General features: G+C 32.7%; 2 protein-coding genes and 1 long non-coding RNA gene across 4 annotated transcripts; 1 reads left to right on the top strand and 2 right to left on the bottom strand.

Moving 5' to 3' along the window:
- The first annotated feature begins 1,446 nt into the window (after positions 1-1,446).
- On the top strand, positions 1,447-5,737 carry LOC104786775 (isocitrate lyase). Its single transcript, XM_010512227.2, has 5 exons — positions 1,447-2,459; positions 2,579-2,985; positions 3,605-4,207; positions 4,500-5,092; positions 5,361-5,737. The coding sequence occupies exons 1-5, from the start codon at positions 2,430-2,432 to the stop codon at positions 5,456-5,458; spliced, it is 1,731 nt and encodes a 576-aa protein (XP_010510529.1). The 5' UTR covers positions 1,447-2,429; the 3' UTR covers positions 5,459-5,737.
- Positions 5,738-6,673: 936 nt separating this feature from the next.
- Positions 6,674-8,738, bottom strand: LOC104786768 (uncharacterized). 2 transcript variants are annotated; one of them, XR_767642.2, is made up of 4 exons: positions 8,488-8,734; positions 8,299-8,352; positions 8,095-8,166; positions 6,674-6,984 (listed from the first exon to the last, which is right to left on the bottom strand). It is a non-coding gene; the product is annotated as an uncharacterized LOC104786768 (long non-coding RNA). The 2 variants fall into 2 exon arrangements; XR_015560425.1 differs by lacking the exon at positions 8,095-8,166 and having other exon boundaries at positions 8,488-8,738.
- A 3,952-nt stretch (positions 8,739-12,690) lies between these two features.
- Positions 12,691-14,463, bottom strand: LOC104786761 (vascular-related unknown protein 1). Its single transcript, XM_010512211.3, has 3 exons — positions 13,768-14,463; positions 13,403-13,474; positions 12,691-13,128 (listed from the first exon to the last, which is right to left on the bottom strand). Exons 1-3 carry the CDS (start codon positions 14,146-14,148, stop codon positions 12,955-12,957), a joined length of 627 nt encoding a protein of 208 aa, XP_010510513.1. The 5' UTR covers positions 14,149-14,463; the 3' UTR covers positions 12,691-12,954.
- Positions 14,464-15,753: the final 1,290 nt, after the last annotated feature.

Below are 15,753 nucleotides of genomic sequence, written 5' to 3'. Positions count from 1 at the left end.
ATCCAAATATTATCGTTTTACAATATTTTAGTTCAGTTTCATCCTTTGGAATCTCAAACAATGAGTTGGAAAATTAAATTATCTGTTTACAAGTGACGTAATTCCGCCACGTTCTTGTAGCTTCCTGATTTCATCGACGAGCTAAGCAAGTAGCATCCTCTTTTGTCCGTTTCTTCGTGACAACTTAACTCCCTCCAACAAATACATTCACCTCCGATCATAGGATATGATCGTAACTGTTATATGCTTTGAATCTAATGATCACATGTTATATGGAACACTAAACACTATTTTCTTATTTGATCTTAGGTTTTTAGTTTGAATTTTTCTATTTGTTGTGACGCAAGTTAGTTTAACTACTAAACTAAGGTAAACAACTTTTGTTCTTTTTCCGCTACCATCATATAATGAATTTTATGGTCCCAATGACAACATTGTTCCTCTTTTGCATGTGGACGTAGAAAACACAACATTCGTGAATCACGAAAATTTTGTATGTTTGTGGAGTGTTTATGAATTTGTTTTCCTACGTTCGTAACGACGCATAGTGGAAAAAGTAAGTTTATACGATTTGTAAGAAAAACTTTAATACATGATGATATAACTATATTATTAGTTAACTGATTGATATATATATATATATGTATATATATTAGAAATTCCACATTTTAAAAAGAAAAGAAAAACGGAGGAACATTTAATTTATTAATATTAAAATATTTTTAGTCAAAAAAAGTTAAAATATTTAAATAGTCTACGAGCACACTGATTTGGGAAAAACTGAACATTGTTTGGTTTATGGACCCATGAAAAATATTTAAATTTTAGTTAAATAATTTTTTTGCATCATTTAGATGCAATATTGGATGGTTCTACCAAAAATATTCGACTGCGTAATTTTTTTTTATGCACTATCAAAATTTACGAGTTTATATATTTACGATGTTCATGATGAAACTTCGACAAAAGGTTTTACATGTACTATACTGATAATCTCTAGTAGATTCGTTTCTATTATTTATTTATCCTCATTATGCGCAAGTCGTATTCAAAATTTAGTGTAAAAATACTAAATTTTTAGTTAGCTGAAACACCAAAAAAAAGGTTCCCTAAAATAATGTTTAGGCGTTAAAAGAAAACAAGATCAAAGGAGGAAACCGACAGCAATAAAATGGAAAGATAGGATTGCCAAGTTGTATGCAATATGCGACACAGCTCAAAGAAAGATAGGGTTTATCTATTTTCCTCGGGAAACATAACTATTTATTTTAAAATTACATAAGAGTTCAAATACGATTTTAAAACTTTATCCACATAAATAATCACTCAATTTTCATACGTAGTTGTTAAAAAAAAAACAGTCACCAACACGCACTTAAAATTTCAAATGATCTATTGAAACTTCAAAAAATCAATATGACAGACAATATCAAAATGTTGAAGTTCTAGCTACATTTAGAAGAACATATTAACTCGTATTTAGCAATGACTAGGCCAAATCATTCAGAAATAAAGGTATGTACCGTTCAAAATACGTCTAAAAATATGCAATGACAATACAAAAAAACGAAAGAGAAGGAAAAACACGAATGAGAAGGAAGTTCTGTAATATCACCATTGAATGCGTATGGATAGTTAATTAAAGGTATAGCAATTGTCTTTCATAGAAAATGTATAGTGATTTTGCTGCTAGCAGTAGCTATATATTGTCTGTCAATAGTTACAGATTTATACCCTTAGTTGAGCTACATTGTGCATCTTAATTGATCAAAAACGTGTGAGGTTGGTAAGATGACACATAATAAACTCGTGTTCTGTCTTAATTGCACCCACTTCCTATATCAGAACGAGACTAGCCTAATATAATATATACCCATTCGGGAGAAACGAAGATATTGCTTAAACCGATTCGTTAAATGGCTAATAGATCGTAGGCCATGCATGCTCACATGGACCGGCACATATATATGGCTGTATCGATCTATTTAAAACCGTAGCATAAATCCTTGTGCAACTCTTGGCTTGTTCGAACCATTCTATATACATCACATTTTTTGACATGAAAAGAAATATACAATATATGAAGGATGTCAAATGATAATTCGTTTCTGCTATAATACCCTCATACGTGTCACAATTATTAATTTCAGGAAAGATATAATTTACAGACATAAAAAATGAAGATAGTTTTTAGGTTTTTAATCCAACTTCGAAAAAAGAAATATAATACATCAGCACAAGTAGTTCTTTTTTGATAAGAAGTATATTTAAAATATTTTAATCTAAAACTTCATAAGAAAGCAATAGTTTACAATGCAGAAATTAGTATATAAGGAGATGATATGTAAGAAGAGAAACATGCTTGAAGCTTCTCTACTTCATAGGGCGTTACAAATCAAAATCATTTCCAATTCATAAAAGTTGAAGCCATGGCTGCATCTTTCTCTGTCCCCTCTATGGTAAATAACAACTCATGAATCTCTTTCTTGTTATTTGATTATGTTGGTTATAACAAATTGTATGTCATTACTAGTTAAGACTAACATGCGAATTGATGATTAAAAAAAAAAAAAATCAGATTATGGAAGAAGAAGGGAGATTCGAGGCGGAGGTTGCGGAAGTGCAGACTTGGTGGAGCTCAGAGAGGTTCAAGCTAACAAGGCGTCCTTACACAGCCCGTGACGTGGTGGCTCTACGTGGCCATCTCAAGCAAGGATATGCTTCGAACGAGATGGCTAAGAAGCTGTGGCGAACGCTTAAAAGTCACCAAGCCAATGGCACGGCGTCTCGCACGTTCGGCGCGTTGGACCCTGTTCAGGTGACCATGATGGCTAAACATTTGGACACCATCTACGTCTCTGGTTGGCAGTGCTCGTCCACTCACACCTCCACTAACGAGCCTGGACCGGATCTTGCTGACTATCCATATGATACCGTTCCTAACAAGGTTGAACACCTCTTCTTCGCTCAGCAGTACCATGACAGGTATATTTAATTACTAATAAATTATTTTATTGCAACTATACTAAGCTTAGTGGTCATTTTGCTTATAATTAGTGGAAATTAGATATCGGCTGCTTACTAGAAGAATGGATTTTGTGCTTAAGAAAAGTAATGGTATCGAAGACCTCATGCGAAAAAATTGAAAAGATATTTATATTATTGCTGATCGGTGTGCTTTATATGATAACGAAATTACATCTTTCGAGGTCTTACGTTGCTACGTGTTCAGAATAATTTAATGGTCTGTCAAACTATAGCTTCTACACGTTATAATTAAGACAAATTTCCTTAAATTAAAGTGAAAGTTTCCGAAAATATATGATAGTTCTTGAACTAAAAAAATAATAATATTTGCACCAATCCCATTGTAAATCCAAAATCATCAATTAATTCTATAAATCATTGGATAATGTGAAACATTTCTATTAGGTTTGCATGCATGCATCCGCTTTTAATCTCCAAAGTCCAAATACACGTTGATAGACCATTAAAGCCAATTATTAGAAATTTTCATTAGGTTCTTTAATAAAAAAGAAAGCGTAATTAATAACAAAATAAAATCCCTATGATAATTTATTACAACCATGAATATGCATCACAGAAAGCAAAGGGAGGCAAGAATGAGCATGAGCAGGGAAGAGAGAACAAAAACTCCGTTCATTGACTACCTGAAGCCCATCATCGCCGATGGAGACACTGGTTTCGGCGGCACTACCGCCACCGTCAAACTTTGCAAGCTCTTCGTCGAGAGAGGCGCCGCTGGGGTCCACATCGAGGACCAGTCCTCCGTGACCAAGAAGTGCGGCCACATGGCTGGAAAAGTCCTGGTGGCAGTTAGCGAACACATCAACCGCCTTGTGGCGGCTAGGCTCCAGTTCGATGTGATGGGCACAGAGACCGTCCTGGTCGCTAGAACAGACGCGGTCGCAGCCACTCTGATCCAGTCGAACATTGACTCGAGGGACCACCAGTTCATCCTCGGTGCCACTAACCCGAGCCTGAGGGGCAAGAGTATGTCCTCGCTTCTCGCCGAGGGAATGGCTGTAGGCAAGAACGGTCCGGCGTTGCAATCCATTGAGGACCAGTGGCTTAACTCTGCCGGTCTTATGACCTTTTCGGAAGCTGTCTTGCAGGCCCTCAAGCGCATGAACCTCAACGAGAATGAGAAGAGTCGGAGAGTGAACGAGTGGCTAAGCCATGCAAGGTGAAGGATTAGACGTAATATATATTTTTTGCAGTTATTTTTAAAGATACTTACCATATATACCATATTAGTTAGATTTATTTTTTGGTTTTATCAATGAGTCATATGGTTTAAGTTATAATCGTAAAAATGGTAGTATATTGATCTAAATTACAATATTCTAAAACTATTTTTTCGCGTGTTTTTTTTATCCCTACAAAACATACTCATATGTTTTACTTTTTTTGTTTTGGTTTGCTTCTGTTAAACACTATTATTTCTGATGTGTATTGAAACCTGTTGGACTAAGCAGGTATGAGAACTGCCTATCAAACGAGAAAGGCCGAGAATTAGCAGCAAAACTTGGCGTCACAGATCTTTTCTGGGACTGGGACTTGCCCAGAACGAGAGAAGGATTTTACCGGTTCCAAGGCTCGGTTGCAGCTGCCGTGGTTCGTGGTTGGGCCTTTGCACAGATAGCAGACATCATCTGGATGGAAACCGCAAGCCCTGACCTTAACGAATGCACCCAATTCGCCGAAGGTGTCAAGTCCAAAACACCGGAGGTCATGCTCGCCTACAATCTCTCGCCGTCCTTCAACTGGGACGCTTCTGGTATGACGGATCAGCAGATGATGGAGTTTATTCCGCGGATTGCTAGGCTTGGATATTGTTGGCAGTTCATAACGCTTGCGGGTTTCCATGCGGATGCTCTTGTGGTTGACACATTTGCAAAGGATTACGCGAGGCGAGGGATGTTGGCTTATGTGGAGAGGATACAGAGAGAAGAAAGGACACATGGGGTTGACACTTTGGCTCATCAGAAATGGTCAGGTGCTAATTACTATGATCGTTATCTTAAGACCGTCCAAGGTGGAATCTCCTCCACTGCAGCCATGGGCAAAGGTATGTTACTTTCGGTTTTAATTTATTTGCACACATAACATTAGTGAAAATAGAGAGTGTTACGAGACTGAATCCACTTATAAGTTATAATTAAGTACAATGAAAAAAGGTTTATATGAGACAAGTGACCGACTCTTCTTTGTTACACTGCTATTAATATAGCTAATGTATAAACTTAGATGCATTGAGTAGTGAAAAAATCTGGTTTAGTTTATCCTATTATCGACTTTATTTTTCTTTCAATTAATGATGTTTTTTTTACATATAGGTGTAACTGAAGAACAGTTCAAGGAGAGTTGGACAAGGCCGGGAGCTGATGGAATGGGCGAAGGGACTAGCCTTGTGGTTGCCAAGTCCAGAATGTAAGACATACGTTCATAGCGGTGGTGCGGCCGATGCGGTTCGGCATCTTCGTAGGAAAACTTGGAAACCACACTATCTTTAATATATCTTTGGACACCCGAGTAAAAGAGAAAAGACAAAAAAACATATAATAAATGTATCTTTGTTATTGTATTCACTTCTTATCTACGTAATAATTGGGTTAAGTTTGGGGAAATATTTTATGGGGTTTGCTTCTTTGTTGGATATTTTGGAATTCGGTAGTTATTGCCGTTCGTTATATAAATGATTTATATTCTTAGATTCGTGATTTGAGTTTCTTGTTTGGTTGAACGGAAATTTGATCTTGTCTAGTTTATACCAGATGATGAAGGTTGCAGCATTTGAAGGGTACTATATTTTGTTTGATTAAACCGGATAGTCTTACCACTATATACATGACCTACACTTAAGGAAACAAATTAAACCAGATCAATATGTGATATGTCACGAGTGGTCTAACTCATGGTACTCTATTAGGTGTTTCGCTTAGTACTGGATACCTATTTTTCCAGTTGTGCCTCCATAATTCAAAGAGTTAAACATAGAATAGGCATATGGGCTAACCAAATCACCCCATTTCTAAATTATTGTAATAGCTAGGATTCAAATTTTTTGGAGCAGTACTTCTTGTCAAAGTTTAAGACTTTAAGTTGTATTAATGTATATAAGGATCACTACTTTATGTTATGCTTTTATATATGTTAAAAGGAAATATATTTTTGATCATCATTTTACCTTCACATTCTATTCAATTAATAATCATTTTAGGTGTAGTATTTTTATCTAATAACTAAGAGCATCATTAGTGGGAGAACAGTTGACCGTTACTCAAAAAAGAAAAAAAAATTAATATTTTAATATTAACTAATAAAAAATTGACATGTGTAAAAGAAGGAAGAGGGACGTTTCTTCCTCTAGTACTTTAAGCAGCGTTCTCTTACATTTCTTTTCTTTTTATATTTTTTCATTTATTTTTAATAAGAAAATTTGGGGGAAGGAACCATGAGTAATGATGCTCTAAGATCATCTCCACTCCAGAAACTCATCTAAGTTACTCAAAATTAAACTAATCATATAATTATTATTAAACTAATCAAAGCAATCCACTAAGAACTTTAAACAAAATCACCTTCCACTAGAGAAACCATATCATGGTTGCTTAATCATTATAATTCAAAATTTGTAAACAATTTCAAATTTCTTAATTATGTAAACCTTTAATTGAATCAAATTGTATGTAAAAAGAGATTACAATATTAGTGAATGAACCTTATCAAGACATCTAATACAAAGAGATTACAATATTAGTGAATGAAGAAACTCACAGGAATTGAAACTTACAAAGATTCAATATCCTCTTTGCCTCTAATTTATTTAATTACTGAAGCAATTCCAGCATTAACACCGGAAGCCACTTCACCATTATGTTCTCTGGCTTCAAATCTCTGTACACTACACCCATCATATGAAGATACTCAAGTGCAAGAAGTACTTCAGAAGCATAAAACCTGCAAATTTGAAAACATAAGAAACAGACTCAGATTCTTGAAAGCTATACAAAACAATCAAATCAACTTGATTTTAAAACTCTCACCCAACAAACACAAAAACGCAACACATATGAATAAAACCAATTTGATATTACTCTCACATCAACACAAAAACATCGCCAAGAAATAAGACAAAACAGAGGATCAATGAATAAATGTTTGCCAGATTCTTAAAGCTACATAGAAGAAATCAAAGCAGTCTGACTTCAAGACGAGTATACCAAAGCACTGACAAGAGAAAAATGTTTAGATGTTGGCATGTTGCTATTGCCGCAAAAGACAAAACTAAAGGCATAGACTAATTTTGACCATTACACATGTTACAAACAGCGCCTTAGTAAATCCACAGATACCCACAATTAGAAAAAATCTCATACCACACCTTGAGATCATCTATACAATAGAGAACATATTACAAAGATGAGAAAGACATCCTTGTCCATATGACTTGGTCTTTAAACTCATAACCTGGATACACGACCTATGTGTAACTTGTTTGATAGACCTATGTGATTCCCGTTTTAGAGCAACAACAAAAAGATACAGGACTATTTCTACTTTAAACAAAACTAGAACCACCAAATAGACAACATGACCCTCTTCGTTACAACTAACTACACACAATAAGGCTGAAAGATCTGAGCTTTTTCATAACATTGCCAATTCACATATCTACCAAAGAGAATTGCTCATAAGAGCAACACAAGAACACAAGTTTCTTAACAATATTTTTCTTCATATCCTCCTCCACCATACAGAGCCTGGACAAACGACATATAAACCTAAATGTGCCAAACAAAAGCATCAAAGTCAAGTCCATGAAACTCCAGATTTACCTTTTCCATATAGAAACAGATACAGCTAGAACTAATTGAAATACACATTTACAATGGTTTTCCATCTCTCACTAAAGTTTACTCAACACGCAGATACTCTCCAACATAGTAAGACAGCTACTTATTCCACCCACGACATCATTGAACAAATGGAAAAGATATATCTGAGACTAAGCATTCAATTTAGAGGACATCGAATCCAGCAGCCATTAAAACGAATAAAAGAGGATACCTGCAATTCTACTACCACAAAGATTACTAGTTGGATCACATTTTCTGGTAAGTAGTTGTGAATGCAAAATACCTGCAATTCTTTAGCAGAGAGGTCAAGTTCTCTATGCACAAGTACTTGACAAATCACATAGAAAGTAAACTATCTAGAGAGAGGTTCTCATATAAGAGCATAAACTAAAGAAGTTCAGTTAGTGTATCAAACCTGCTCAACTCGACCAAAGCCGCAAATAATTATGTGATCCTGCAAATCATCCGTCTGCAAATAAAAACAGACAAGAAAAACTCTTCTCTTAAGCAAGAAATCGACATCATCATTCAATAAAAAAAAAAAAAAGAAGAATTTGGGGAAAATTGCAAAGATTCGAATAACAATCAAGTGTAAAAGTAGGACCTCTTGAGGAGAAGCCCAAATGTGGAGAAGAGAATCGATGACCGGAAAGGAAAAAGAGAAGATGGATTTGAGATTTTGAAGTGTGAATCGATGGAACTTCCGTCGAGGGAGAGAGAGAGAAGAAAATTAGGAAAAATAAAAAAAATATATTTTCTATTTACTCGTTACCCAGTCATAAATCGACACGTATCGTGTCTTATAGAGTTCTTCCGATACCTCCAGAAGAAACGATTCATTCTCTCGTAAATAACAAGATTTTGGGATTTTAGATTTATTTTTAGACCATATATTTTTTAAGTAACGCCTAAAGCAACGCCAGTGGAGATGCTCTAAGATGTGCGATTCATATAATTATTGTGTATGATGAGGTGCCAAGGGATTCATATTATTCAGTGAAATTAATACATTTACATTTGATTTGAAAAATGAGTTACAATATTTGTTGAAATCAAAATCTATAGAAATACCAAAAAAAGTAGAGTTACAGTATTGGTTGAAATCAAAATCTATACAAATACCATTTTGTATTGACATGACAAAAAAAAAAAAAAATGAAAAAAATCAATGCATGATATGACTGAGATATATACATTGATTCGTCGAATGTAAACGGAATCAACCTTTGACAATAAAGCAAGGATTTGGGTACTTAGCACATGGGATTAAAATAACATAATCTGAAATATTAGAGAGATTAACTTTTTGATTGCGAACCAAAAGTGGGTCCTTAATCCCATACGTCATCGGACTATCGTAATCCCAAGTCCCAACTAAATTCCCCACACCCCTGCAATCACGGGTTATATTCCTTTCTTTCTTTCATTCTTTTATGGTTTTGTCCTTTTATTTACCCAATTGTGTTTTTGATACATGCATTATTTTGTTGTATCCTTTAGAACTAAATTTTTAGTTTATGTTTATTTTTAAGAGATATCATTCGTACCTGATATGTCTTGATCTTTCTTCTTGTTCGCTTCTATAAGAATTTTAAATGCGTATACATCTAACAGTAATATATATAATGTCTGTGTATATTATAGTATTTGCTCGCTTCTATAAGAACTTCTTTTGGAGAAAATTTCCAACAACACCAAACATTTATTTTCGTGATTGATGAATTCATGCATTTGAACCTTGAACAAAAAAAAAATTGAATTCATTTTGAAATAGAAAAGTTTGTTTTAGAAAAATCTTCATTTGTATAATAACTAGTTTATAGAACATTTTTACTTAAGGGTTTCTAAATTTGTAAAGTTTTAGTCGCCTAAGATAATCATTAAACATACATCATGCAGCTGCACAGCCTGCAGGCATGTTAGCTTATATCTGTAACGTTTATACTTTAATTTTGAAAAAGTTGCGTATTTATTATTTATTTGTTTTTCTTGTCACGAGCAAATAATATATATATATATATATATATATTAAAGTACATATGTACGTGTTTGTATTGATTGTGTTTATTTATACAAATATATATTTTGAATGGGGTGAATTGGTAGCCAATATACCCATTCTAAACAATAAATTGTCCTTCAACGAAATAAAACGAACCACAATCGTAAAGGACCATTTATATTCGGAATAAAATCACTAGGTCTGGCCATAAAAACCGTATCCGAATATCGAACTCAGAACTCGACCCGAAAAACCGGATTCGGATTGGGTATAGAATTGCCTATAAAATCCTATGGATTCTATTTCTAATATCCGTGGGTTTGGGTTAGGATCGGATAATATCCGGTACCCGTTTGGGTACCCATTAAACCCGATCATATAAACATATTTATAATATTTATCATTAATATAATGCAATTATCCCAAAATTATGATTATAATTTTGAATAATTCATTTAGTTTTATACCTAAATATCAAAAATAATCATATCTAAAATATTTTGTCACATAAGTTAAAATTTAACTAAATTTATTTAAATTTATTTAAATTTAATTAATTTTAATTCTATGTTTTATGGTAACCGGTAGTTCGGGTACTAATCGGGTTCTAAAATTTGTAACCCAAACCGACCCGAACCTGATAGTACCCAAACCGAACCGAACCTATATATATATAAAAATATCCAATGGATTCTATTTTTCTAAACCTGTTTACCCGTACACGAATGGATAATATCCAAATCCGAACGGATTACCCGAATACTCAATCCTAAAAATCACAATCGTAAGAATGAAATATATCAAATTAAGATAGAAAAACAATTCTGCTTGATATATATATATATATATATATATATATATATATATTTGTCTCCGTAACTGACTGCATGCTGCCTTCCTGTTTTTGTATTAGGTGATCTGTGATCCGTTTATACAAAAAAAAAATACACTAAAAGGTTAAAAACAAATGTCAAATAATAAATTTTGTGTCGAAGAACCAATGCTCGAGTTCTTATATTGTGACTCAATAAATGGTCCTTTAACGAAAACAATCATAAATGGTCCTTATGTTCTGAATTTTTTTTTTTTTTCACAAATTTTGAAGATTACTCAAAATTTTGTTTCGATATTATTAACTATCAGTTATGAAATACTATATACATAATCTTTATATATATAATATACATAAACATGAAGCCGGCAAGCTGATGACGTGTCTTTATGTATGCAATGCAACACTCTTGTCATTGACAACGGACATTGCGTCCCAGAAGCAACTTCTCCAAAATGCTATATTGGATTTTTTTTTTAAATTGAGATAGGCATTGTAAGAATCAGGCAACCTTCTTATATAACCAGATTTTACTAAAACTTTCTACATATACATTACATGAGCTAGCGTATATGCATGACTATATATACATATGGATATCACACAAATATTAGCATATCGACAAACGGTTTTATAGTGTTCATGAAAATGTAGCAAGTAAAATCCTCCAAAAACCCTAAATGGCAAACATCAATCATTATATCGATGAACAAAAAAAATGAATGAATCCTTGATGAGATTCTTAAGGATCCGATTTGACATCAAAGATGAGATTTAAGGGTGCTTTCTCCGATAGTTCGTAAATATTCTAATTCTCGTGGAAGTGTATAGGAATCTCTAATCAATAATTCAACATCATCTAATTAATCTTTAATAATATTATAGGACTAGTTTTGATATTTTATCAACTTTGCAGCATCATATTGAGCTTTTGGAGAATGTTAAGCAGCTGGAAATTATAGAATAACACTCAACGAAAATATTTTTTCTATTATATGAAATGAAACCAAAATAATTTAATCATTTAACTGATGTCTTTTTATTTAATTAACCTGCAAAACGATAATTAGAGCTTCATAATCAATACTGAAAGGAACTAATTAAAGATAGAAAATCATTTTAATCAGCAATTTATATAACGACGTCTAGTCATAACCGATTTGATTAGACACTTCATCTAACACGTTTCAGAATTAAACGGACAGCATCTAATATCTTCGATTAAAGACTAAAACGGATTTGTTTCGTATATTCGGATGGATTGGTTTTTGCTTTCTACTAGTTTATTTTAATTTTTAGAATAAGAAATAGCTATTGGTGAGGACTTGATCGATCACCTAACACGAAGGTTTGGCTAACGGATGCAAGAAAAATATATATATTTTAATAATTCTGAATTTGACTTCAATTCTTTTAGCCAAAATCTAGAGATGCCGTTAACCTATAAACAATTTTGAAAATAAAGTAATGAAAAAAATTAAAGAAGAAAGTGTTATCATTTCTTCAAGCAACTCTGATATATACATGACTTATATATATTATGTATATGGATAATGTTATTTGATATGGTTATCAATTACTCTGTGACATATATATTAGCGTCACAATAGATTATACCAAGTAGCTTATTATGTTTGGAGCTGGGACGGCTAAGAGAAATAGTATGCTAAAATTTTCATTAATGCTGTATGTAACACCATAAATATAATTTTAATTAATGCATTTTCAACTAATAAATAAGTGAAACTGATAAATTATATTGTCCCCGAAACTTCTAATTATCAAATAGAAAAATAAAAATCGAATTGTACTAAATTTCTTGGAGGATATTAATTTAATTGGTATATTTTATCATATTTACATGCATGTATAGCTATCCATATAATCTGCCATAACAAGGTATCTGCGTAGAAATAAACTAATCTAGGTATATAACTCTGTCAAACTTTTTAGATATATAAAAGAAAAGTGTGTAATTTGCAAAAGCTCTTATAAGCTATTAAGCTGTATGATATGGTAGCTCTTACAAATGTTTACAAATATCCCACCGATATGTGTTTATATATGTACATAAAAGCTATACATATGTAATTAAGCACATACCCATCAAGATGTACATGCATACACACATCAAGCACATATACAAGATGGGTATGAATATATAAACACCATTAAATTTACAAGGGTTTATATAATTATTATTTAAGGATGTTTATAGAATTGATTATCATTCAGAATCAGAGGCGACCGTTAAAATTAGCCAACATGGATATTGGGACGACGCATAATCCTCTACTCCTCAAATCCATGTTATTGTTGTTTCCTTCTCTGAGATTTCTCATCATCGTCATTTTTTGTTCATCACCTTCATGTATATGGATTTGATGATCCCCCATGCCCCTAATATTTCCCTACCGTAATCGTTTCAGAAATATAATTACGTGTTGTATCCATCGAATACTATAATACAAACATTATTAATACTAAAAGATCATTGAAACTTCCTTATCATCAAACAAATTAATATTGAGGTAATCTAATAATAAAACAAATTAAGTCTGTTTTCATTACATTATTCAAAAAGAAACTTCTCAAGTTTTTCCTTATGGGTTAATGATTTTTTTCTTCTTTCAAGTGGATAGAGAGACAAATAAATTATGTGTCGGAAAGAGGTAGAGAGATTACCATAACGAAACTAGAAGAGACATAGTCCTCAAGTTTTCTAGGAGGCGTCTGAATATGTTCAAACTGACTGACCTGTTCAATATATCATTCATATAAAAAATTACAGATATGCTCTAACTACCACAAAGGGAAATTAATACAAAAACAAAAAAGAAGAAAGGGAAACTAATTATTGGAGTCAACTAGGTGATAATTACACTAATATCTTACAATCTAATATTACTTTTTTTTTGGTTTTCTTAAAGCACTTCTTAACAATCTAAATTAAAAGTTAGAAAGAAACTTATGGATTAGAGTTTTAATTATGGATTAGAGTTTTAATTATGGATTAGGTTTTAGTTTGCTTGTGTTAAGTAGTATCTAACCTTAGGGCTATTGACCGGAGAGCTAGCCGTGTCCTCCAAAGAGTCATCCTCGCAAATCTTTTTGGTTCTTCCTCTCCCAAACTTCAATTTCCCCGGAAAATTAACCGGATAACTCTTGCCGGAGAAGGCGTCAGTGGCAGCGTCGGAGACCAGAGAAGGAGAGACGCCAGAAAGCGAACAAGAACTCTTGTCTTGATGATGATCGCTCTCTTCATGATGATTAGTTCTGTATTGATTGGAGAAATCTTCAAGATAGGTTGTCCATCCACTCTCCTCTTGATGATCACCACCATGATGATCATCATCATGAGCATCAAGATCAACATCATCATTATGGGCATGGTTTTGTTCATAAGAATTACACGAGAATGTATCCATCATGTAGAGAGGGAGGAATAAGCCAAATTAAAATGGAGTAATTTTAAGTGGTTGCGTTGGGTATGTGTATATATATAAGAAAGTCGCTAAATTCTCATGGTCTATATAAAAATGCAAAATAAATATTAATTGGAGAGATAACAATCGGAATCTTGATGTGGTCATCACATGGGTCCCAATGCGTTGATCAAAATTATCTATTGAAAAACAAACTAAAGCCAACGACGGACTTGTAAAGAAGTGTTTCCAACATAGCTGATAATTTCTATGTAAAGTGAAATGTTATTTCGAAAAGAGTATCATTTGCATATTATGCACAAAAGCATGATTGATATGAGTAGATAATATTTAAAAGGTTACAATCTTTTTCTTTGAAAATTAGCATGTTGTTAAACTTAATATTTGTATGGTTTTACTATTTCTATGATGTTTGATCAATTCGTTTTGACCCATTATTAAGCTGACATGGGGTTTGGCCCAATCTAAGGTTGATTTGCAGGCATTTAACTTGCTACTAGTTTTTCGTTTTTGTTAAAACTTAATTATAATTAGTTGAAACATTGCTTTCGACCAAATTTATATCAAAACAAAACAACACTAAATCACTGACAGATATAGACAAAACAACACTAAATTCAAGATAAGTAGAATTACTAAATTAAAATAAAATCTAGAAAGTGTTTGTCAGTGTGAAAAGTAATTACAAACGGTCGGTTGCGCTATGACAAATAGTCCCCTAAAAAACGTCTTTCTGATGTCGCTATATGTTTTACTAGTTTTTTAATTCACTCGAATACAAACCAAAATAAAGAAAAGGGTAGGAGTAATGTATCGTGCGTTGAACTTGACCACTTTTAAATGATGTTGCGTCCTTGGCGTGAAAATGTCAAAGCCTGATAAAAAGAATATTCTTTTTTTTTCTTTATCGTTAGCCGTTACAGAATGATATAACATCCTACTTGAAACCGTTGGATGAGATGAGCACAAACATGACGAAACATTTGAAAATGAACTAGGATGAGATTCTCGGGAAATGCAAAAAGACTACAACTAAACTATAACGGATTGTTTTCCGTTTAAAAATGGAGTAAACTATAAACTTTATTACTTTAATATTGTTTTAATTTTGGAAGGAAGCTACAATGCATTTCCCATTTTTATTTTTCTTCATTAAATTTTGAGTATAATTGTTTCATACTTAAACATTTACAAAAAAAAAAAAGAGAGCACAATGGGACATAATCGTTTTAATATGAATGAAGAACTTGTTGCATACCAAAAAAAAAGGGTATTCTAAATTTTTCGTTTTTGAATCTCCTTTCATTTTAGTTGAATCGACATAATACCGCAAAAGAACACCCATTCTAATATAGAACGGATATCCAAAAAGAAAATAAAGGTTAGAGAGGCATATGTATTTTTAAGTTTGTTCGTGTCAAAATGCTTTCAAAAACTTTATTTTGAAAACTAACATTTTCTTATAAAAGAAACTGATTTATCCTTATTATTCCCAAATTTAAAATGGCGAAAATAGTGGATAATTAATAAACATATATATCAATAGAAACATATAGTTAGTTTTTTTGCATATTCATATAGTTAGTTTTT

This window comes from Camelina sativa, chromosome 1 (genome assembly GCF_030686135.1).
Source record: "Camelina sativa cultivar CO46 ecotype springtype chromosome 1, ASM3068613v1".
Lineage (NCBI taxonomy): Eukaryota > Viridiplantae > Streptophyta > Magnoliopsida > Brassicales > Brassicaceae > Camelina > Camelina sativa.
Note: the sequence above shows the minus strand (reverse complement) of the source record. Positions and strands in the feature narration are given on the sequence as shown.

Coding starts and splice junctions, on each gene's coding strand:
- LOC104786775 (XM_010512227.2), top strand. CDS start 2,430: ATGGCTGCATCTTTCTCTGTCCCCTCTATG. Junction 2,986..3,604: donor GCTCAGCAGTACCATGACAG/GTATATTTAATT, acceptor TATGCATCACAG/AAAGCAAAGGGAGGCAAGAA. Junction 5,093..5,360: donor CACTGCAGCCATGGGCAAAG/GTATGTTACTTT, acceptor TTTTACATATAG/GTGTAACTGAAGAACAGTTC.
- LOC104786761 (XM_010512211.3), bottom strand. CDS start 14,148: ATGATGGATACATTCTCGTGTAATTCTTATGAACAAAACCATGCCCAT. Junction 13,475..13,767: donor CTCCGGTCAATAGCCCTAAG/GTTAGATACTAC, acceptor TATATTGAACAG/GTCAGTCAGTTTGAACATAT. Junction 13,129..13,402: donor TCTCTTCTAGTTTCGTTATG/GTAATCTCTCTA, acceptor CGATTACGGTAG/GGAAATATTAGGGGCATGGG.